The 21,750-nt window shown below is 35.0% G+C and overlaps 9 protein-coding genes and 1 non-coding gene across 10 annotated transcripts; 6 read left to right on the forward strand and 4 right to left on the reverse strand.

Moving 5' to 3' along the window:
- Positions 1–72: 72 nt before the first annotated feature.
- On the forward strand, positions 73–572 carry PHYBLDRAFT_146979 (hypothetical protein; the record flags this gene model as incomplete). Its single annotated transcript, XM_018431775.1, has 4 exons — positions 73–85; positions 168–322; positions 402–470; positions 537–572. 4 exons carry the CDS (start codon positions 73–75, stop codon positions 570–572), a joined length of 273 nt encoding a protein of 90 aa, XP_018290040.1.
- PHYBLDRAFT_t167 lies at positions 392–465 on the forward strand. The gene has a single exon. It is a non-coding gene; the product is annotated as a tRNA-Ile (tRNA).
- A 647-nt stretch (positions 573–1,219) lies between the features above and the next one.
- PHYBLDRAFT_68724 (hypothetical protein) lies at positions 1,220–3,256 on the reverse strand (the record flags this gene model as incomplete). The annotated part of the gene is made up of 4 exons (XM_018442001.1): positions 1,220–1,801; positions 3,010–3,070; positions 3,141–3,178; positions 3,239–3,256. 4 exons carry the CDS (start codon positions 3,254–3,256, stop codon positions 1,220–1,222), a joined length of 699 nt encoding a protein of 232 aa, XP_018290041.1.
- Positions 3,257–3,795: 539 nt separating this feature from the next.
- Positions 3,796–5,106, forward strand: PHYBLDRAFT_146981 (hypothetical protein; the record flags this gene model as incomplete). The annotated part of the gene is made up of 4 exons (XM_018431776.1): positions 3,796–4,221; positions 4,278–4,583; positions 4,654–4,863; positions 4,936–5,106. The coding sequence occupies 4 exons, from the start codon at positions 3,796–3,798 to the stop codon at positions 5,104–5,106; spliced, it is 1,113 nt and encodes a 370-aa protein (XP_018290042.1).
- A 118-nt stretch (positions 5,107–5,224) lies between these two features.
- PHYBLDRAFT_169911 (hypothetical protein) lies at positions 5,225–8,440 on the reverse strand (the record flags this gene model as incomplete). Its single annotated transcript, XM_018436206.1, has 5 exons — positions 5,225–6,666; positions 7,438–7,740; positions 7,822–7,983; positions 8,042–8,155; positions 8,293–8,440. 5 exons carry the CDS (start codon positions 8,438–8,440, stop codon positions 5,225–5,227), a joined length of 2,169 nt encoding a protein of 722 aa, XP_018290043.1.
- Positions 8,441–8,770: 330 nt separating this feature from the next.
- Positions 8,771–9,986, reverse strand: PHYBLDRAFT_146983 (hypothetical protein; the record flags this gene model as incomplete). The annotated part of the gene is made up of 4 exons (XM_018431777.1): positions 8,771–9,091; positions 9,212–9,391; positions 9,445–9,708; positions 9,774–9,986. 4 exons carry the CDS (start codon positions 9,984–9,986, stop codon positions 8,771–8,773), a joined length of 978 nt encoding a protein of 325 aa, XP_018290044.1.
- A 1,425-nt stretch (positions 9,987–11,411) lies between these two features.
- PHYBLDRAFT_169913 (hypothetical protein) lies at positions 11,412–12,031 on the forward strand (the record flags this gene model as incomplete). Its single annotated transcript, XM_018436207.1, has 2 exons — positions 11,412–11,757; positions 11,850–12,031. 2 exons carry the CDS (start codon positions 11,412–11,414, stop codon positions 12,029–12,031), a joined length of 528 nt encoding a protein of 175 aa, XP_018290045.1.
- A 303-nt stretch (positions 12,032–12,334) lies between these two features.
- PHYBLDRAFT_169914 (hypothetical protein) lies at positions 12,335–12,738 on the reverse strand (the record flags this gene model as incomplete). Its single annotated transcript, XM_018436208.1, has 2 exons — positions 12,335–12,478; positions 12,538–12,738. 2 exons carry the CDS (start codon positions 12,736–12,738, stop codon positions 12,335–12,337), a joined length of 345 nt encoding a protein of 114 aa, XP_018290046.1.
- A 2,947-nt stretch (positions 12,739–15,685) lies between these two features.
- PHYBLDRAFT_68717 (hypothetical protein) lies at positions 15,686–16,418 on the forward strand (the record flags this gene model as incomplete). Its single annotated transcript, XM_018442000.1, has 2 exons — positions 15,686–15,922; positions 15,945–16,418. 2 exons carry the CDS (start codon positions 15,686–15,688, stop codon positions 16,416–16,418), a joined length of 711 nt encoding a protein of 236 aa, XP_018290047.1.
- Positions 16,419–16,786: 368 nt separating this feature from the next.
- Positions 16,787–18,058, forward strand: PHYBLDRAFT_169916 (hypothetical protein; the record flags this gene model as incomplete). The annotated part of the gene is made up of 3 exons (XM_018436209.1): positions 16,787–17,343; positions 17,372–17,423; positions 17,531–18,058. The coding sequence occupies 3 exons, from the start codon at positions 16,787–16,789 to the stop codon at positions 18,056–18,058; spliced, it is 1,137 nt and encodes a 378-aa protein (XP_018290048.1).
- Positions 18,059–21,750: the final 3,692 nt, after the last annotated feature.

The following is a 21,750-nucleotide window of genomic DNA, read 5'->3' on the forward strand; positions in this document are numbered from 1 at the left end:
AAATGTAATAAAAATAGTGTAAAATAAATGTTGGCGATAAAGAAGTGTATAAAATTAGGGGAAAGAAGTATAATGTTTTTAGTGGGTGACAGGTGTTTCTGAGGTGATGATGTAGATGGGCATTTTAATTTTAAGGAACGAGATTATATTAGGGGGTTTGGGTATAGGGGTATCGGGAGCAAGATTTCCCAAGAAATCTGAGGGACCACTCTTGTCCCTCAAGACACATCACTCGGTCGACTCACCATTGACGTCAATGCCCACGAGTCTGGTACCACCTGTCATGGCTCACCGCCAGACCAAACCACTGAAGGAATCCACCGTCCAGTATTCCTCACCAGAAATTTGCCAAACCAAAACTTAGTTACAACACACGTGACACAACAACAAGGCCCGCTTAGCTCAGTTGGTTAGAGCGTGGTGCTAATAACGCCAAGGCCACAGGTTCGACCCCTGTAGTGGGCAATAACGTTAGTGCAATATTTTTTATGCTCAGTGATTTTGATAATGTTGTTCCTGTGTCATTTCTGATCTAGGCTATCTTCCAATTTGTCGTTCCCAATCTGGGTTAGTCTTCCTTTTACTATAACAAAGTCAAAAGGTCAAACCCACTGGGGATCAAGAAGTGTACGTAAAATCAAAAAGAGAATAAAAGATACTTTTTATTGATAGGAATTGAATTGTCTTATATAGTTTTCTAAACTAATACTGCACATTATCTGCAGTAAACTATTATACTCTATTTAATTACAAGAGAAGTTCTTTTACTACGGTTGATGCTCAGAAGATGTTACTGTGGTTAATCTTTACAAGATATTACTGTGGTTTGTTATCTATGAGATATCTTTGACACACAGAACTGCTGCGGTCAATTATCGTGATTTCTCGGATTCATCAAAATAATGTCCGACAAATTCACTGTAATGTCAGAGTTGAGTACTGTTAATTCCCCAAACAGAAAAGAAAGTCACAACTTAAAACATTCTTTGATTTTGATTTTTTTATAAAGACAATTTTAAAAAAAATAACAATTAAAAATAAAGTAAAAAAAGATAGTAGTTGATAATATATAATTGATAATTGATAATAAAAAAAAATAATAAAAAAAATTGTGCTTGTCAAGGTGGATGGGATTGAAAGGGGAAGCCATGTTCTTTCAGCTTGTTATATGCAAACTTCAATGTATCTAAGAACTGGTTCATGTCTTCTGAGATTCCCTTTACTCAGCTATCTTGCTGTCAAGTTCAATATAGTATAATTGATGATACTTCATGATATCAGCTTCTATCTCATCAGAAAGAAGGGAAGTGTCAACTACTGCTTTAGTATTAGTATTAGATACATGGACAGCAGAGGAGGAGAAGGAAAGACTTTGGCGCAAAAAGTAGGAAATGTCTAGCATACAATTGATGAGAAAGATATGCTTGCAAAGCTTGGAAGTATTAGGGCAAGTGCAGTTTTGCAGAAAACTATTCTGTAGCTCAATGTTATATATAGCAAAATCAACTGTGAATGATCTGCAAGTGAATGCAGTATCACTCAATTTCTCAACCATTTCCATAGCAGTATTGCTATCTAACATGTATATATTTCGCCTTTTTTGCTCTTCTTGGCGTGTAAGGCATACTGATTGGAATCTATATAACATCTTGACGTTCTCTTGTCTGTAGTTAAGAGTCAAGACTTTGGCCAGAAGATAAATAAGTCTATCTACTCGAAGAGATCTTGCACGTCCAAGATAGAAAGTCTTCAGCTGATTGTGATAAGACTCTATCAAATTATTTGTGTGAAAGGTTGCAGCCTATTGTTTATATTACATATTAGAAATGGGCTAATAATCAATAAAGTTTCATACCAATCTCCATGCTTTGCACCATAATTCTTTTTTCAGCACCTACATTCTGTTAAAGTACAAAATAAAGTCCTTGTATTTCCCAGATTTCACAAGAAGTTCATTATACAATGTATCATAGGCAACAGAAGTTGTTGTATGCATCATATTACTTAATACAGCACAAACACTGTTATGAGCTATGTTTGAAGCATGTGTTGAGTTTTGCACTTTAACCTATATTATAGTGTTATATGCACTGGGGAATTAGATTTCTACACATATGCGATAGTATGGGAAATTCTGAGTGACAGAATAATTAAATTCTGGAATTTGGCATTTATAGATTCTGTTCGCAATATGTTATGTTACCTGTGAGTTGTCCATATAACTTCTGAACTTATAATGATCCATATAGAGATGTAAGGTTCTTTTAAACTATTTAATCGCAGAGAGAATAATCAAATTATGGCATCTTTTTTTTTTTGGATGTTACATTAAATTAAACTTGATTTGAAACAGAGATTCCAATAAAAAATCTATTTTTGATAGAAAACTGTCTACTGAAATAGTAGAATTCTATTGGATTACTTTACAGAGAAAACTGTCTACTGAAATAATGATATTCTATTGGATCATTTAACAGAAGAAACAGGATTTATGTATACTGTCTTCCGAATCTAAACACTTTTATTGGACAATTATGCACGGCTAAACTATAGGATTCACACATGTCATACTACTGCAATACTTCTTGCACTTCATTTCAAATATTTTTATAGGGATTGTTTTGGAAAAATTGTTTTTATTTAAAAAAAAAGCTTCTTGCTTATAATATGTACGGCTTGACAATATATAGTCTAATCTAATATATAAGCTACTACATAATTAATATAATAACAAACCCTTTCATATATTATAATATATAAATACTTCCAATACAATAGAATCCTAAAAAGAAACGCGTGTTTATGGTATTTCACTAGTAAGAGAAGGCTAAAAACTTATTCAATTATATTAGATTATATAAATATTTATTTTTCTTTAATTTAAATAATATGGTTACTTACCAGTACTTTCGTCAGAACCAGGCATAGTGCACATTGACTGTTGTTCTGAAAGGTTTAATAAAACGCATTAGTAAAGATCATGGAATAAAGTTTGGCTTTATTACTTACCAAAGAAAACCGGTTTTCAAAGACAAGCCATTCAATCAGGTACATAGAAATGTTGGCAGTACTAACAGAGATAGAAAATAAACAAAATTAGATATAAGAATAAAACAAATAAATACATTATTCAGACTTACCGGATAAATTTCTGCTGTTGGTATGTCTTTATGATGAGCTGAGGAGAGAAAAAGAAAATAATTAATAAAGAAGCACATACACAATAACCGCGTTTTACCTTTTTGTTCTTGTCCATTAATCAACATGGCAAAGACTTGTAATACTATCAGCAACCACAATAATAATAAAAGAAAAAACATTAAGAATAAATATAACAGTAGAATAATAAAAACAAATTGCTTACCAGGGTGTGAACTCAAATACATCAACCAGAATAAAAGTAAATAAAGCGGAAAAGGAACAGGAAAAAAAGAAATAAGAAAAAAATAAAAAAAAAGAAGAAAAAAAAGTGGGCTTTCAAACAGAAGGCAGTTTAGATGAGAATTGACTCTAGTAAAATACAATAGTAATAAAATGAATAGTCCGAAATTATATTGTAACACTAAGTTCTATGTTGAATATTAAAGAAGTTGTTCAAGGTTATAAAGGATTTTATAGAAAATAATATATAATCTCTTCCTTTTCTCAGCTATTTCATAAATCTACTTTATATTAACTTATTTTGTATGTATATCTTTGATTAAACAAAAATAAATATATTTCAACCCATACATTTATTTTATTTTAATAATTTATTAATGTATAAAACTTTAATAAAAATACAATAAAGAAAAAATGCCTTCCAATAGCAGCAGAAAAACAGACCGTAAAGGAAAAGGAAAAGCATCTGCAAGTATATCTACATCTGCAAACCGTGTTTTGGCTGGCCGTGTTGGACCTCAAGAAATTGCCCCCAGTTTCTCATCCGCAACTATCCAAGATCAGCAATACGCGGAAATTGTTGAAATGTTTAACAAAGTAAACAACAATATCAACGGTGTCAAGGATGACATTGCTGCTGTCAATAGCAACATGGCAGCCTTTAAAAACAGGATGGGCGTTGTTGTTGACATGTCTGGAAAGACACATACGGCATTTGCAGACTTTGCAACTGCCTATGCCAACAATCAGACTTGTATGGCTAGTCTAGAACCATCTCTGATGCCATCCTATGTCCCCCAGACCTCCCTCAGTGATGCCGAGGTTTCTGTCATTATCTCGGTAATTAATATTAATATATGTTAGTATCAACAACTTATTAAACAACCTGTATTTAGGAAATCTTTGTGGAAAAGTTGTGGGACTGGAAGTTCGAGTCTGACAACCCTGCTCTTGTTGCTGAGAACGAGAGTAAGAAGAAGTGGAACTTGAACGAGAAGATTAACCACCGCGATAACGTAGCTGTTATCAACTACTTGAAGAGCTACATTAGCGCCCAGACTCGTCTAGCTGGTACTCACCCACGGGTGATAAGTGATAAAATAAAGAACAGGTACAAGCACAGTCATCGTACTTTTCACGAGTCTCCTGAGCAGAAGGCCAAGAAAAACAGCAAGGGGAGAGCAAACAGTCGTACTCTTCAGGTTTGTATATACTATATAAAAAATTAATTGATATATTACTATTTTCTCAAGCTACAATCTATATAACCAGATGTCTATCCGACGCAAGTTGACATACATGGACAACTGGGTAGCCATTGATGCTGCAATGGGATATAAGACTGGAAACCCTGTTGAGAAGGCCTATCTCAAACTCTTTCAGAAGGATGCCATGTCTGATGGTGAGTCGGATATTGAGATTGTAGACAATCTTCCACGACGGTGTTTGCATGTGACTTGCCCCACTTGGAGAAGTGAAGAGGTAAATAATATTTAAAATAAATAAATAAGTTTTATAACAAGAAAAATAAAGAACTAATAAAAATAAATACAGTTCAACAGATTGTTGACAATGGTTGATGACATTGATCGTACCTATCACGTGTTAAATGCGGGCGTGGGAACAAAGCCAAGAATGAACAGATATCCAGCAACATTGTTGCCTTGCTCTGTTCCTGCCACTCTGTCCCAGTCATTGCCTCGTTGGGCAATCAACGATGAATAAACATTTTCTTTTTTACTATGTTCTGTTGTAGGGCCAAATAGTAATAATTGAAATTGAATTGATTAAAGGAAATAATAATAATAGAGGATAAATATATAAGTAAGTGTGTGTATGAGAATTAATAGTAAATTTTTTTTGGTAAAGGAATCGCGAGTTTTTTGTTGACATTTTTTGTAGTTTTGTAATCTACTATTGCAACTGTTAGGAGAATCCGATGTACTGGCAGGATGCTTTGAAAATCTTGCTTGTAGAATTCATCCTGTAACAACTCAACTCCTTCTAATTCTCTTGTTTTGTCCGAAGTGGATTTGAACCATTTGACAAATGCAAATACATGCTGACTACTATGGGGATTTCTGTATGTTAGAGAAGAAACAGTTGGCCTAAAATTGTGAACAAAAAGGTACTGAATCTCTCCAACATACGCATGTTCCAACCCAGTTCGTTCAGTGAAATATGCTTGTATGTATGATCCGCGGCCATTCGTGCCAATGCACCCTTTGTAGCTTTGCCCAAGAAGATCAACGGACTTCACCATTTCGATCCAGTCATTGACGAAAGGTGAGTCATCAATTACATCTTTGCAACCTGAGATCTGTGGATTCTTGTACGCAGCTTGATAGTATCCTACAAGACAATCATATTCATGTTTTGGCATAAATGATAATGGTCTTGTTTTCAATGGCAAGGCGGATGGTGGCAGGGGCTCGTTTCCACAAATTATCATTGAAAGATTCTGTGAAGCTTCAAGATATTCGGAAATTGAGAAAGAGTGAGAGAGGTAGGTGTTGGTGTTGGTGTTGGTGTTAGTGTTGGTGTTGGTGTTGGTGTTGTTGTTGTTGGTGGTGAACTTATCAAAAATTTCAAAACATGCAAGTGCATGCATAGGTTTCAGAAGTCGACGCACAAAATCTCCCTTCCACGACTCTTCAATAAACTGTCTCATAAATGTCGATTCGAACCCGTTTCTTCGATTGGTCTTGATATTTTTCAGGACACTATTGTACCTTTCAAAGCTGAAAAGCCAATAGCCATAGACGGGCCCAAAGTCAATCATTGTTTGGCGTAAGTGCAGATGCAGGTGCATGTTGGGAGAGAGAAGGTCCAGGTCGTACAATGTCTCACACCCTTTACAGAATTCTTCTAAGCATTTGTGTCCTTTCTCAATGTCTTCTTCAGAAACACTAGGCTTGGTGAAGTATCTGCATGCGTTAACAAACTCTATCCAGTTCTTGAACTCTGGCAACGGCAACACATCCCTTAGAACCACAGGAGAGTACACAAGGCACCAAGACTTCCACTCATCAGCCTTCATATAGGGAAATCCCTTGGCAATCTTTGTCCCAAGTGACGTGTAATCGGGCGGCAGCACTACCTTCTCAACAGCCTTTTGCATGGCAACGAGTTTTTTATCATCGATTAATCCATCCGCAACCCATCTCTCCAGCATTCTTTTGGCAGTGCCTAAGAAAAGATTGTGCATGGGATCGATGATTGTGCAGCGGACAATGTCAAAGTACTGAAGACGATGCAGTTCGGACCAACGAACACCATGTGCAACTTCAAGACGCTGTCTCTTAGTTGGTTTGGTTGCATTTCTCCAGATCTCTGCATCCTTACGATTGTCATTCTTAGTGCGAAGGAGCCACTTTGAGAAATCAAATCCAGAATAATCAACGGAACTCGTTCCAGCCAACCTCGAAAATTGACGCTTACACTTGTGGCATGCATTTGTACTTGTATGGGATATGAACCCACATACTTTCCTTGCAGCAGGTATATCACAGGCAACCATGAGAAGGGCTGCTCGGATAGAAGTACCATTTGGACATTGGTGAGTCTTAATCTTAATACCTTTGTACAGCTCCATCAACTCATCCACAAGCGGTTTCAGATAGTTATTTATGTCAGAAGTGCTTGCTTCTTTAGGCCCTGGCATTAACCCAACAAGAATCACGTTCTCCTTCTTGAACCGCTCACTGCGTGGAAGATTATTGATTGCAAGATATATGGCACCACAGGAGTAGGTAACACCATCAAATGGCTGAAACCAGTCAATGTTCAGCGTGAGCATGAGTGATTGCTCGGTATCAACAAAAGGTATACCATCTATGTCTACTATCTCATTCCACATCGCACCACCGTACACGTCAAACAAAGTGCTATCCATTTTCGGGCCGCGGTTCCATGAGTTGATCTTGTTTTCAAAATCTGGGCATTGAAAAAACGTCTTTAGGGCTTTCTTGACGGAGTGGAATACATATGTCTTTTTAGGTGCTTTTGATCTGGGACCAGACTTAAACAAACTGTTGCCACACAAGGAGGTTTTACTAAAATTGGGTGATGTACAACACAAAGGGGCGGCTTCATTATCATATATGGCATGGCATTCGCTACATGCAACATACTTCTTGACACCACTTGTCAACGCTTCAAATCCGGCCAAACGTTTGAGGCCAGCAACACTCACTGGAAGGCGGAATGGGTCAAACAAAAACTGCAGTATCTTGTTGATTATGGCAATCAGGATTACAGCACCTTCATCTACGACGTATAGCGAGACAAAAAGAGCAACCGAAATAACAATGAATCGGTGAATCAAATTCAATTCCGAGATTGATTCCAACGAAGAATCTTTAATTTGATTTTTTTTAAAGAACGTTGATTAACTCTCTATTTTCTAGGATATACTATTATCTAAAGCTGTGTACCTACCTTCATCATTGTCCATCTCAACATCGGATTCATCTTCATATTTTTCTTCATAAGTGTCACTTGTATACTGGACATTATCTTCAGGGCCAAACACGCAATCCGTTTCAGAGAAAGGTTGGTTTCTTGTCCGTATATCCAAAATGTCATTTGTGTCATTTAGATCTACAATAGCGGAATGTTAGACCCAAATAAATCAATGTAATAAAATAAGTTTTCTTACTTCTAAGCTCAGAATTCATTTCAACATCTTCCTGTTCAAATTCAAAACTATCTTCCTCTTGATTTACAGGCTCAGAAACAGCACTACTAATTGTATCGCATGTGTCTTCATGGGCTACACATTTATTATTATTAGTGTTATTATTATTATTATTATTATTATTATTATTATTATTATATAAAATAATAAAAAAGGAAATGATATAAAATAAAATAAAATAAAGTAAAGTAAAGCAAATGTATTAACCATACGCGTTTGAACATGTGTAATATCATGATTATCTTTTTCTTGATGACGTTTAAATGTTTTAACAGATACACGATCGAATCCTAGTGTCTTGCTTTTACAGATAGAGCATTGACACTCTTTTCTAACAGTTGGTTTGCGAATAGGAGCCATTTTAAAATGAAAAGAAAGGTTTACAATAGTATTTAATAGTAAAGAAAGAGACTACAAAGAAAACACACTTTTATTTTATTTGAGTTTGATGTTGCATTCTAATGCTACACAGCTGCCAGTAGCCAATAGAGTAGCTTAAAATACTATTCAAATACTTTACTCACAAAAGTGAGCTGAACTACAATTTTACCTATTCTGTCTATCAGAACTTAGGTATACTTTACATATGCGAAATTGATCTGTTTTTGCAGTGATGAGATATACACAATTTTAAATAAATATACTATTTATATGCTTCTTTACATTAACTTCCCATGCTCTTTTAATATGTCAATGACATAACAGGATATTAACACTATTGCCAAAGACTTCTTCAATTGCACTAATTTCGATAGGGCTGCAGTCAATTATTATTCTTTTCATCTTTAATGTAAAGGTGTTCTTTACCCATGTTAACCATTGACTCAAGGTTGAGGTATATTCATGATCAGTTATAAAGAAGCAGACAGGCAATCCCTTATTAGTGATAGGATTTTGCACAGTAATTGTAAACACAAAGCAATCTTCAGGTTCTTTACCAGCTACAGTATTGAATGACTTGCTTGTTTTGTATGTTGAGTCAATGCACCACTCTTCTGAATTCTCCAGAAACTAATACAATAATAAGATGTATAAATAGATGTATAGAATAAAATATAAATAATACATATTATTTATTCCTTTCTGCCACTCAGAAACCCACGAAACAAGGAAGAAAACATTCTTATGAACTGTAAAAAGAGTAGTAATTTCACTTTCATTCAACTCTTGAACCCACAGTTTGACACTTTCATAATGATCCACATGTTTTCTTGAGAGTTTCATTATTTCAGCATTGATAACATTTCTCACATATTGATAATCAATGAGAAGAGAAGAAGGGAAAAAAGAACTATTGCCAGCTTGTTCAAGCTATGTAATTTTAAATAAGGAAAGTGTCTCAAAATATACTACATAATATTTACTTCAAGAAGTCTGTCTTCACTCATTCTAAACATGTTTTTGATGGATTTCCAATCCATGTTTTTGCTGACAAGCCCTTCTACCCATTGTTTTAATTCATCTGGCAATCTTGACGAACTGATTTCTTCAATCTTAAATGGATCATGATTTGGGTGCTGCCAGTTGTATTTGATACAAACAGTATCATCAGTCATGGTATGCTTATAGATACTAGCAGGACAACCAATCTTGATGGACTTGGTTGTTCTGACGCATTTCTGAGCAGGCTGAGAAGTTTTTTTTTGACTTGTGGTTTTCCAGCATGATAACACAAGTAAACTACTGTCTTTACTTTGAGAGGATTTTCAAGAGGCTTCCCAACGAAGACCATGTTCTTCTCATGACTGTAAGATCGATGATAAACCCAATTGTCATGTTTTTTAGCTATATCATTTAACCAATTTGTAAATTCATCTTCAGATGAAAGATCAAAGGAGTCGACAGCTTCTATATAATCTGGAATTATGCAATTGTTGTAATTAGCAGCAATATTAAAGGTTGACATTTTGAGATTTGGTAAAAAAGGTGTGTTTGGAAAAAAAATATTAAGGGGTAAGCGCATAATAAAAGTTTGCCCAAATGAAAAAAATGAAAATAAATGTGTGACTTGCTTTTCTGATTGGGGAATTACTGTCACCAGTCAGAGTTGACATCGGTGTCTAAAATCAGGAATTCCAAGCAATCAGTAATGGTTGGCTTTTTAGGGTAAAAGATCTTGACATTGCCAATTAGTCTCCTGTATATGTTTTAGATGTTTAAGATGGTGAATATACTTGTAGAAGATATTACTAGACATCAAGCATCTAAAACATATTATTGTAGCTATTCTTTTAGCCAGAAATCAAACATCATTTTGTATAAATAGTCAAGAAATATAAGTAATAAAAAGCATCTTTATTCTTATCAAAAAAACTATTCTTAAAACTTGACAATTCCCAGTGGTATTGATTCTGTGACTAAGTTACAAGTGTCAGATAAGAAATACCAGATCGAGACTTGACAGTAAACATAATCGAATTAGTCAAGCTTTTGTCATGCTTAATTTTAGTGATACAAGTTCTAGTGACTTGTTCTTACAAAAAAAGCAGGAATTAGAATGATTATTGATCAGTTTGTAATTTTAGAAATTTGTAATCAACTTATAATAATTTGTAATATTAGAGCATCTGTAGCAGTAGCATTTAAATTCAGTTTTCCCGATTTAAGTGCTTTTTGTAAATGCTTTTTGGAAAAAGTGGTCTGCAGCAGTAGCATTTCCAACAGCATCTAATTCCATGCTCTGTGATTTTTATGATCTTAAGCAATGAAATAGATGCTTAATTTAAAAACTTGCTGAGCATTTAAATTTTCTTATTTCTTTTTCCTTCCACCAAAAATCAAAAAATTAATAAAGTTTTTTTTTAAAAAATGAGCACCCCACCCATTACCAATTCCAATGATGAGTCTAGAATTTCTGACAAAAGTAGTTTTTCTATTCAAAGCAGCTTATATGTGATACTAAAGTAAAGAACTCTGTTCCTGTAACTGATAAAAAAATACTTTTAATACTTATATAAAATAGAAAAGTTTCCTAAAAAAGAAGTTCTCTGTCCAAGAAGACAAACAACTTTGCTGCTCATATTTTTTCGTTGCCTTGGATGCTGTCAGTTGCGTTGAGCAAAAGAGTGAAAATTTTTGGTCAAGAATAAGCTTTTATTATCACGAGTCCTTGGGTAAAGATGCTATTAAGCATGATAAGTGTGCTTTGCCTGCTCGTTGGCATATCATTAACAGGGTAGTCAGTAAATATGCTGGGCTTTTGTCTCAAGTGAGAGGGATGCAATCAAGTGGCTCAAATGAAGAATCAGATGTAAATAATTAATATGTAAACAATATATATGATGATGTACACAGTAGTTAAGTAAAAGTTTAGGAGTCAAAAGCAAAGCAAATGTACTTTGCTGAAACAGGAACAAACTTCAATCTTGTTCATTGTTACAACATCTTGTCCAAGCACCTGAAATGGGAGGCTAGAAAACCAAAGCTCAAGGTGTCACATAAAAAACAGTTTGGAAAGGGCAAGGTGGTAAGCTCTGCCCTCGCTACTGTTGGTGGTGCCAAAGATGAGGAAGAAGATGGAGAAGAAGAAGAAGAAGAAAAAGAAGAAGAAGAGGCTGGATCTCGTCCTATAGGAAGGAAACAAGTGAAGACCCAAGTGGCAGAACAGAAGATGCAGGAAAAGCAGCTCAAAAAGGCTCTCTCTGTGCAAGCTGAGATGATGAAAAAGGGCAAACGATGTGCTGAGTTGATCGAAAAAATGCAATAAATGTTCAGAAGAAGATCAGAGCCTATGAGAACAATACACTGGCTCTGAAAATACATACCTCAGCACTTCAAAGGGTTGAGGACCTCCGTGTCTTGTTCATGAACCCTCTCTCCATTGAAAATCCTAGAGACCGCCAGATGATTATGGACCAGCAACTGAAGATTAGAGAGAGGGGTATATGGGATGAGCCTGCCATCAATAACAATGATAGTAGCAGTGATGTTGTAGTTCTTGACAGCAATTGATTTGCAAAAAATAAAATATAAATATTTAAATGTATTTTTTTTGTTTTTCTCCTTCTCTTTTTTATAGGCTATCCATAAGATCTTGTCTTAACTGAAAGTGTTTCTCCTGGTCCCGAATTTCTAAATGCCTTTGAAGACAACTAGCAAAGCTTCCATTCAGAAGGAAGATCTCCGATCTAGAAAGAAGAGTTGGCATCCTAGTCAAGATATTCTGCATTTCCAACCTTTCTTCTGCCATCACATCTACGTCTATTCATTCAAGTCTCTGCTGTCTCTCATCCTCGACAATCATGTTGTGCAGAATTATATATATATAGTCATGATACTCTTAAGAGTATCATGCTTCCACATTCTTGCAGGTTCTGCAACTATTGCAAAGTGCAACTGCAACACGCCAAACACTTTCTCTACATCTTTCTGTGCTGCTTCTTGCACCTTGGCAAAGTTCTTGAAAAAAGAGAAGTGATTAGTTAAGAGAATTCAGAGTATAGCATATAATTTATTACCTTCTCTTTTGCAGACTGAGAATCATTAAAGCTCTTTACAAAAGCAGCATACGCAGGGTATATACCATCTGTCAGGTAATATCCTATCTTATACTGGTTACCATTGACTGTATATTTAATCACTAGACCTTGTCTACCAGCAAGATCCTCAAAAAGAGGAGATCTTTCTAAGACATTAATGTCATTAACGAGACCAGGCATTCCAAAAAAAGCATGCCATATCCATAAGTCGTAGGAGACAATGACTTCTAACACAATTGTTGCAGTTTTCTCCTTTCTGACATATAATCCATGCCAGGAAGTTGGACAGTTCTTCCATTCCCAGTGCATACAGTCCAGCAAGCCCATCATACCAGGAAACCCTCTGGAATCACCCTCTGCCAGAAGTCTCTCAATGTCATTCTGATTTGGCGATCTCAGGTACTCCTTCCCATAAACTTTCACAACTGCAGAGCAGAAATGCCTCAAATACTACAGAGAGGTTGCCTATGCCATTCTGAACGTTTTGTTTAGAGAATCCACAAGAAGTTCATATGCAAGCTGATGAAGAGCTACAGATACCTTCTGGAAAGAAGAGAATCCAAGGGTGCGGGCTGCATTAGCTTTCTGTATGAAGTAGCTATCATGCTTTTTATACCCTCAACGATACGTTTGAACAAGGTTTTGCTCAGTCTATACCGTCTACAAAACTGTTCTTCATTATAGACCCAGTTTTTGTCAAAGTAGTCTTTGTTCAACTGACAGTCACTGAAAATTCTGTCACGAAATATCAATTTACAGGTCTTCTTTTCCTTTTTCTCATTTGTGCTCAGTTCTGAAAAATGATGCTTCATGGTGTCAATAATGTAGGTTTGAAGCATTGCTGCCATTCCTGCATCGCATTCTTCTTTTTCAAGCATCATAGAATCAAAGTCTTTGTCCAATTTTATAAAATTGAATTTAGAAGCTTAGAAAATTGTAATCAAAAGATAGTAAAGAAAAGAATAAAAAAAAAGTTACTGAAAAAAATGATATATAGCAGTATAATTATTTAAATGCTCATCTTTTAATGCTACTGATTTTTTATTCTTGCTTTTTCGACTGTTTTTAACCTCAGATGTGGCTTATGAGCACTCAATTTAATACTAATTAAAATGCTACTGCTACGAATACTCTTACTAAACACTACTTGAGTGTAGTCAAAGATGAATAATCATTTCAAAAAGTATATAAGATAACCCATAGCAAAATAATAAAAATCATTTTTTTATCCTCTCTCTTATTTGCTTACTCCTGTGTTATTAAAGCTTGACCAATTTGGCTATGTTTACAGTGAATTGGAAGATAGCCTAGATCAGGAATGATACTTTAATATGTCAGAGTTGACATTGTGAATAAAAATCCTTAAGTCAGGTATCTAATTGGTTATTTTTTTAACATATACCCTCAATGTTATACCAATTGGTTCCCCTTTTTATTAACCAAGACATATTATATTGCCTTTCATAAATGTAAAACCAATATGTCTTGGATAAAATAATTAGATTAGATAGTTTCACTTTTAAGAAATCTGTATAAATACTCCAATATTTATATCAATAAAAAGCATTTAATTCTCTATATTCCTATCTGTTCCTATTTATTCACAACGTCCTAGTTGGTGGTGATCTATTATCAAAACCTATACAAGTTAAAATAATAGAAAGATATACCCAGTTGAGACTTGACAAATAACATAGGAGTAAGCAAATAAGAGAGAGGATAAAAATGATTTTTATTATTTTGCTATGGGTTATCTTATATACTTTTTGAAATGATTATTCATCTTTGACTACACTCAAGTAGTGTCTAGTAATATTAAAAATTATTATAAGTTGATTACAAATTTCTAAAATTATAAACTGATGAATAATCATTCTAATTCCTGCTTCTTTTGTAAGAACAAGTTACTAGAACTTGTATTACCAAAATTAAGCACAACATCACCCCCTTCCAAAACTGTTGATAGTTCTCAATCAACCAAAATAGAGTCCAAGAGAGAAAACGCCAAAGGAGAGATGGAATCAAGAGTGTTATCATGGTGCATTTGGGCACGGGTGTTATATTTTTAGAAAAAGAAAGAAAAACAAAGTGCAGACGAAAAGTATGGTGAGACTTTGTTTATTGATGAAAAGAGAGATGATCTTCTATTGCTATTTGCTATGTGAGTTTATATAGACATTGTGTGTGTATTTAAGATAATGATATGAGTATATCATGTGATGTCTGTTTTCTTATATCATAGATAATATATTGTTAAGTTATTACCCACGCTCTTGTTTAAGTGATTAGTGATGTTGACTAAGGTGTGTGATCTTGTTATTGGTATATTCTTTATTTCATGATAGTGTGAGAAATAATGTATAATTGATACTGGTTGCTTATTCAATATGTCTTTGTGTTATTGTCTGTGTGCTCTATTTGAACGTATGATTATATTGGATACAGCAACAGGAAATGGTGGGGTGATACCAAGTCTTGTTAAAATCGTCAGATTTTGCAATTTTCAGTCTAGGGTGCACCTTTTTTATAATCGACAATTTTTATATGTAAAATTAGAAAACCATAAGGCTTTATGGGATCTTAATTTTTTTGAATTTTGTTACCACTGAGTCGTTTGCTTTACTATTTACAAGATCTCTGCAGTAAGACTTCTTTTATTTCTCTGCAAAAAAAAACTTTAAGCAAGATAATGTTTCGATATTTAAGTAGGGAGTCTCAAAAAATGTCCTCATTTTCTGGCCAATAATAATGATACCTGGGTTTTAATTTGATATTTGCGTAACATATAATGTATCTTTTTATAGTGTGTATTTTTTATTAATAAAACTAGAAAGCCAAAAGGCTTTCTGGAATCTTAATATTCTTGAGTTCTGTTTGCTTTAATATACTCTTAATGCTATTTAGAAACTCTTTGTGGTGAGACATCTACTACTTTTCTGCAAAAATATTTTTTTAAACAAGGTAACATCTCAGTGTTTAAGCAGTGTGGCCAAAATGATGGCTTCATTTTTCAACCAATAATATAACCAACTGAGTTCTTTATCAACTTACATAATGTAAAACGTTACTAAATAAGACAATCTATTTTAAAAAAAACAATTTGTTCCTGATAAAAACACAATCGACAATGTCAACAATCAATTCTAAAATGAGAGCTTTATCTCAAAAAGCTGCTGCTAAAAGACTTTCTCACTCTCAGAGCAAAAGTGTAGAGTTAGTTAGAAAGGAAGTTGATCCTACCTCTGAGATTTTGGAATCTTCTGGCAGTGATGTCAAAAATCTCGGACTTTCTTGGACCAAAAAAGCTGAAGATGCTCTCAATGGAAAATACAGTTGCAATCATTTATCATACTTATCTCGACATGTTTGTAGACTGAAAAAGGCAGAAAGAGAAGCAGCAAAAGGAAGTGCTAGAGTTGACTCCTTTTTTTTTGCCTATCACAAACTCTTCTTCTGCTGAGACAGAAATTGAATTGGATGAAGAAAGTGATAGTGCAGATGAAGTCGAGTCAAAGGAAGAGTTCAAAAGCAGAGTAAAAGATGCAATCATTGACTTGTCAAAGTTCGCAGTATCTGTCATCAGTTTGACTTCAGAGCAGCAAAAACTTGGTGTAGCAGAGATAGGAAAGTACAAAGAAGCATATCATTACTTATATGCTTTGATCAATATGGACATGAAGAAAATGACAGCTTCTAAGTTTGTAAGCGACATTGTATACAAGCAAAAATCTGCTTGGTACAGAGCCCATAAGATTTGCCAACATGCAAAGAAGTATTTGGAGACTAGACGAATCAGTCTTGGTACACAAGGCAAGCATGCCAAACGTGTCTCTGTTCTTGATAATGAAGACATCAAGTAGCAAATACTCGAATGGTTCAGAGGTTAGCCAAGAGCTAAAAGAAGTATTGCTGGACTTTCAGTTCACTTGAAAGAAGTCATTCTGCCTAAGGCCATTGGTAGCAGCTTACTATCAGATGAGTTAGAGATCAAAAATAGTGCAATTAAGCCATTGTCTACAGATTGTCTAAGACGAAAGCTGATATCTTGAGGATTTCATTTTAATCATTTAGGTAGGCAAATATAGAAAACCAGAGTGTGGTTTTCTCTATAAAAATAGAATGTCACATTAATATAACTCATGTTTATTTTACAGGAAAAGTTGTATACTTTGATGGGCATAAACGCAAGGATGTGCTTTCTTATAGAAATACATGGAGCAAACGCATAATGGAATACTATCAATACTCTGAGAAAAATGACAATGTTACACCTTCTCTTGTGTCATATTCTCAATTGCCAGAAGGTGTCAAACAGCATGTATTTGTCACACATGACAAAAGTACATTCTATGCTAATGACTATCAAAAGTACGCCTGGGTGGAAGATGGTGAAAGTTATTGTTTGCCAAAGTCTGAGAGTAGATCAATAATGATCTTCGGGTTCCAATGCCCTTGTCATGGAACAATGAGAGAATATGTAAGAGACCAGTACAAAACTTTGCAAGTGGTATTTTATCCTGGAGCTCAATATGAAGGCTATTGGAAAAGTAGTCATATGTGCGTCCAGCTTACAGATATAATACCTCTTTTCAATGCCATACACCCAAATGCAGTAGCTGTCTTTCTTTTTGATCAAGGCAGCCATCATAAAACCTATCCTGAAGACGCTCTTTTGGCACAAAATATGAACTTGTGTGCAATTGAAGTAAAAGACAGTGACTCAGGCCAGGGAAAATTTCGTGACAGCTCATTTTATGTCAGAAAGCAATACGACTATGCAGAACAGTAAAAAGTTTTTTTTTCAAAAAAAGAGTAATGAAGAAAAACTTAAAGAATATGAAGTAATTGAGTCTTGGCTTTATAAAGTAAGTGATTTATATACAATCCTATCCAAATAAAAACATAATTTATACAATTACAATAAGGGATCACTTTATGCTAAAAAACGTGTCTATAAACTATTCATACTTAGAATAAAAAATACAAAAAATATTTCATTGGCCTTTGCGGCATATTACAGCAACGTTCTATGTATATAAACGAAGCAGAGAGATACTCTTTAAAAAGTTCTTGCAATAATGTCATGACAGCTGATTCTAGATGTTGTGCAATTTATATTATGGAGAGACAACCAGACTTTGCCAACCAAAAATCAGCACTCAAAGAAATAGTTGAAGGCAGTGGACACAAATTTGAACTGTATCCAAAATATCACTGTGAATGTAATTGGATCAAAAGATACTGGGGAGCAGCCAAGAAAGAAGCACAACGTGAATGTGATTATTCTTTTCAATCATTGAATAGAAAAATCAATTCATTTCTGGATAGTGTTTGCCTACCAGAAGATGATGTCCCTGAAAAGATTCGAAGATACTTCCACAAAAGTTTTGCCTACATTAATGCCTACAGTCTTGGTCATGATACTGAACATGCATTTGAAATCGTGAAACAATTCTCAAAGCTTCACAAATCTCATTATAAGCTGAGATTAAATCAATAAATATCACATCTCTGACTTTAAAAATACTATTTTGGAATCGGTACTTAAATTCCAAAAATGTTCTCTTTTCAAAAATTGTCTATTATAAAAAAGGTGCACCCTATCAGCATGAACTCAGGATTAATAGGGGACGCCTTCCATAGTAGTGATTTTATAAATATTGGTTTCAGTGTTTTTATTGACAACAATGTAAGGTCCCATCCAGTTGTATTCTAGACCAAATTTATTCTCATGACGAAGTAGTAAGTGTTCACCAATAGAAAATTGATGTGGCTTCATAATCGAATCCCAACAATCCTTGTCTTGTTGATGCAAAAAAGGAATAGAACTGTCAGCCAAAACTTGGGGATCATTGGGAAGTGCAGAATCAAGAGACAGTCTCAAGAAATCATCAGGCAATCGTGGTTCATGGCCATATGTCAAGAAAAATGGACTAAAACCAGTGGTACAATGCTTACGAATTTGACAAGCCAACAATGCAGAGTCCAGATACTCGTCCCAGCAATGAATAGCTTCATTTACATACTTGCATAACATCTGCTTAAGGATACCATTAAGGCGTTCACATTTACCATTTGTTCGTGGGTAGAAAGCAGAAGTTAACTTATGGTGCAGCTTGATTTTCTTGATATAATAACTGAGGATCTGAGACATGAAATTTGGATCACGATCAGTTAGAATTTTGTTAGGATAACCAAAACGCATCACAAATTCTTCATATAAAAATGTGGCAATAGCTTCACCAGTAGCATCAGAGACAGCACAAGCAATTGGCCAGTTTGTAGCATAATCAACAGCAACAAAAATCAAACGGTTACTATGTGTAGAGGTCAGTAATTCACCAATAAAATCTAGATGCCAATGAGAGAACACAGAAGGCACATCTAGGGGTATCATTGGAGTATAGTAAATATTTCGCTTGGCATTCAAGGCTAACTGGCACTCTGGACACTTGGTAAGCCATTCTTAAATTTGACTTCTCATACCAGGCCACCAACAACATTTCTTCATTAAGTCATATACTGTGGTTTCTCCAGCATGTCCAAACCCAGTGTGAAAGCTATTGACCAAATCAGTGCACTTGGAGAACAAGGCAAATCTTATTTCTTGAACAGTGGCACCAATCTTTACAAGTCTAAATACCTTTTGGTCACAAACCACAAAGTTTTTGCACGGATTTGTGAGGAAATCCTTAATATCTTCCAGCCAGTCATTTTTGGGGCAAGTATAAAACTTTGGCCAGTTGGCAGTGTCAGATGTAGGCATAGCATATAGATAATTGGGCTCCATTGCTTCCACATCTGATACATTGCACTCTGGACCATCTAGTTGGGAAAGAACATCTGGGACACCATTTTCTTTTTCAGGCTTATACTGTATTATAGGGTCATACAATTCAAACTTGGAAATCCACTGCACTAGTCTTGCAGTAGGCTTTACTTGACTTTGGAAATATTTAAGTGGAAGATGGTCTTGTGGTGATCCAGACACTTGGTTGTTGGATTTATTACATCTAAGAACATATTCCTATTATTATAGTAAAACAGCTATCATTACAAGAACAAATGAATAATTTATTTATTTTACTTATGGTAAATCAATAAGACCAATAATTAATTACAGTAAGTACTGTAATTATGACAGCTCAGTAAGCACTGAGTTAATATGAGGACACTGCAATTAGATTAAATTATAAACATAGCAGTACCAGCTCTCTAATATCTAAATGAACTCAGACTTAAGAAATTAAGATGTGACTGACAAAGCAGATCGTGTTTTGATATAAAAAGGACAACTTTGTATTCTTTAATAAAGACAACCTATATACAGTCTCAAAGTATTTTTATATACGTCTCAATCTTTTTACTGTTGATTTTATTCTATAAAACTTCACAGGTCTGTAAACACAGTAAATGGCTTTCTCTCAATCATGCAACGCCATGTGCGTAGTGCATGCAAGATTCCAAGTAGCTCACATTTTTGGGCAGGGTATGATCTTTTGGCACTAGATAATTTCTTTGATTCGTAGGCTAGGGGCTTCCAGACTCCTTTTTCATCTTCTTGTAGCAACATGGCACCAACACTAAAATCCGATGCATCAGTTTCAATGCAAAAACTTTTTTTCAATTCAGGGGCCAAGAGGATGGGAGCAGAACTGAGTTTCTTTTTCAGTATATCAAAACTAGTCTGGCAAACCTCTGTCCATACGATCGGGCATCTTTTTGGACCAGCATCTTTTGTTAAATCAGTTAATAGAGAGGCAATTCCAGCAAACCCAGGTAGGAATCGACAGTAATGTTGAGCAAATCCAATAAACTGCCTAACCTCTGGAACATTTGTTGGCGGGCTCCAGTCTTGTATTGTCTTGATTTTTTCAGAAGAGGGAAGGATGCCTTTGGCAGAAACTTGGAAGCCTGGAAAAGTAAGTTCATTCTTGTTGAATTTGCACTTCTTCTGGCTTGCAATTAACTTGGCATCTCTCAGGCGGTTTAGTATATGATGAACGTGTTTTTTGTGATCTTCTCATGTCTTGCTAAAAATAAGGATATCATCCAGATAGACCAATGCAAATTCAGTGAGGCAATCTCCAAGAACATTGTTCATCAATTGTTGAAAAGTAGGCAGGGCATTAGTCAAATCAAAAGGAAGTACCAGAAACTTGTATTGCCTGTATCTTGTATTGAAAGTGTTTTTTGGGACATCAGATTGCTGTATGCGGACTTGATGGCAACCACTATGTAGATCTAAGCTTGTGAAATAGTTGGCGTCTTTAAGACATTCCAGGCATTTGTCAATTCGCAGCAGCAGATGATTGTTTCTGATAGTAATCTTGTTTAATGCTCTGTAGTCAATGCACATACACATCTCTCCGTTCTTTTTCTTTACAAACAAAATTGGTGCACCCCATGGTAATGAGCTTGAGCAGATCAGACCAAGGTCAAGTAGTTCTTTTAATTGCTTTTTTAATTCGTCCTGTTCATGTGGACTCATTGTGAATGGTAATTTGTTTGTTGGGTACGCATCCCCAGTATTGATTACATGTTTCACATCTCAATCTAGAGGTAAATCAGATAAGCTATCTTGGGAAACATTGCTTAATTCCTTGACAAGGTTGTCCTATTGAGAATCGTTGTTTTTTTTTATTCATTTCACCCTTGATGTATAAAAAATAGCATGCAGTCTCCACCTTCCCAACGAGTTTCTGTGCTTGCTTAGCAGAAATCGAATAGTTAAGTTGCAGTTTCATTTTCAGAGAGCCTTGTAGGTGGAGGACGAATTCTACACCATCACAATTTAAGTACCAGTTATCAGATTGCCAGTTGAGAATAGGTTTTGCCTGCTATAACCATGCTTGGCCAAGAATGAGATCAAATTTTGTAGGAAAAACATAGACATCAACTGTATCAATATAGCTATTGAAAAATAATGAAAGAGTAGCCTTTTGATTGATATTAATAGTATGACCACTGATGGTTTTAACAGGACGGCCATAGATACTGATGAGGGTTTGGGCTGATTGTGCGACTTGGGGGAACACACAATTTGCACTTGCACTACTGTTGATGGAATTACTTTTTTATTCCCTTTGAGTTTTAATTCTTTTGGGGGAGGTCCACTATTTTTTTCCTTGATGAGATTGAATTGAACATAGCTTTGTGGCTTTTACAAACAGTGCTTTTGAAGAGTGGCTT

This window comes from Phycomyces blakesleeanus (assembly GCF_001638985.1).
Source record: "Phycomyces blakesleeanus NRRL 1555(-) unplaced genomic scaffold PHYBLscaffold_14, whole genome shotgun sequence".
Taxonomy (NCBI): domain Eukaryota; kingdom Fungi; phylum Mucoromycota; class Mucoromycetes; order Mucorales; family Phycomycetaceae; genus Phycomyces; species Phycomyces blakesleeanus.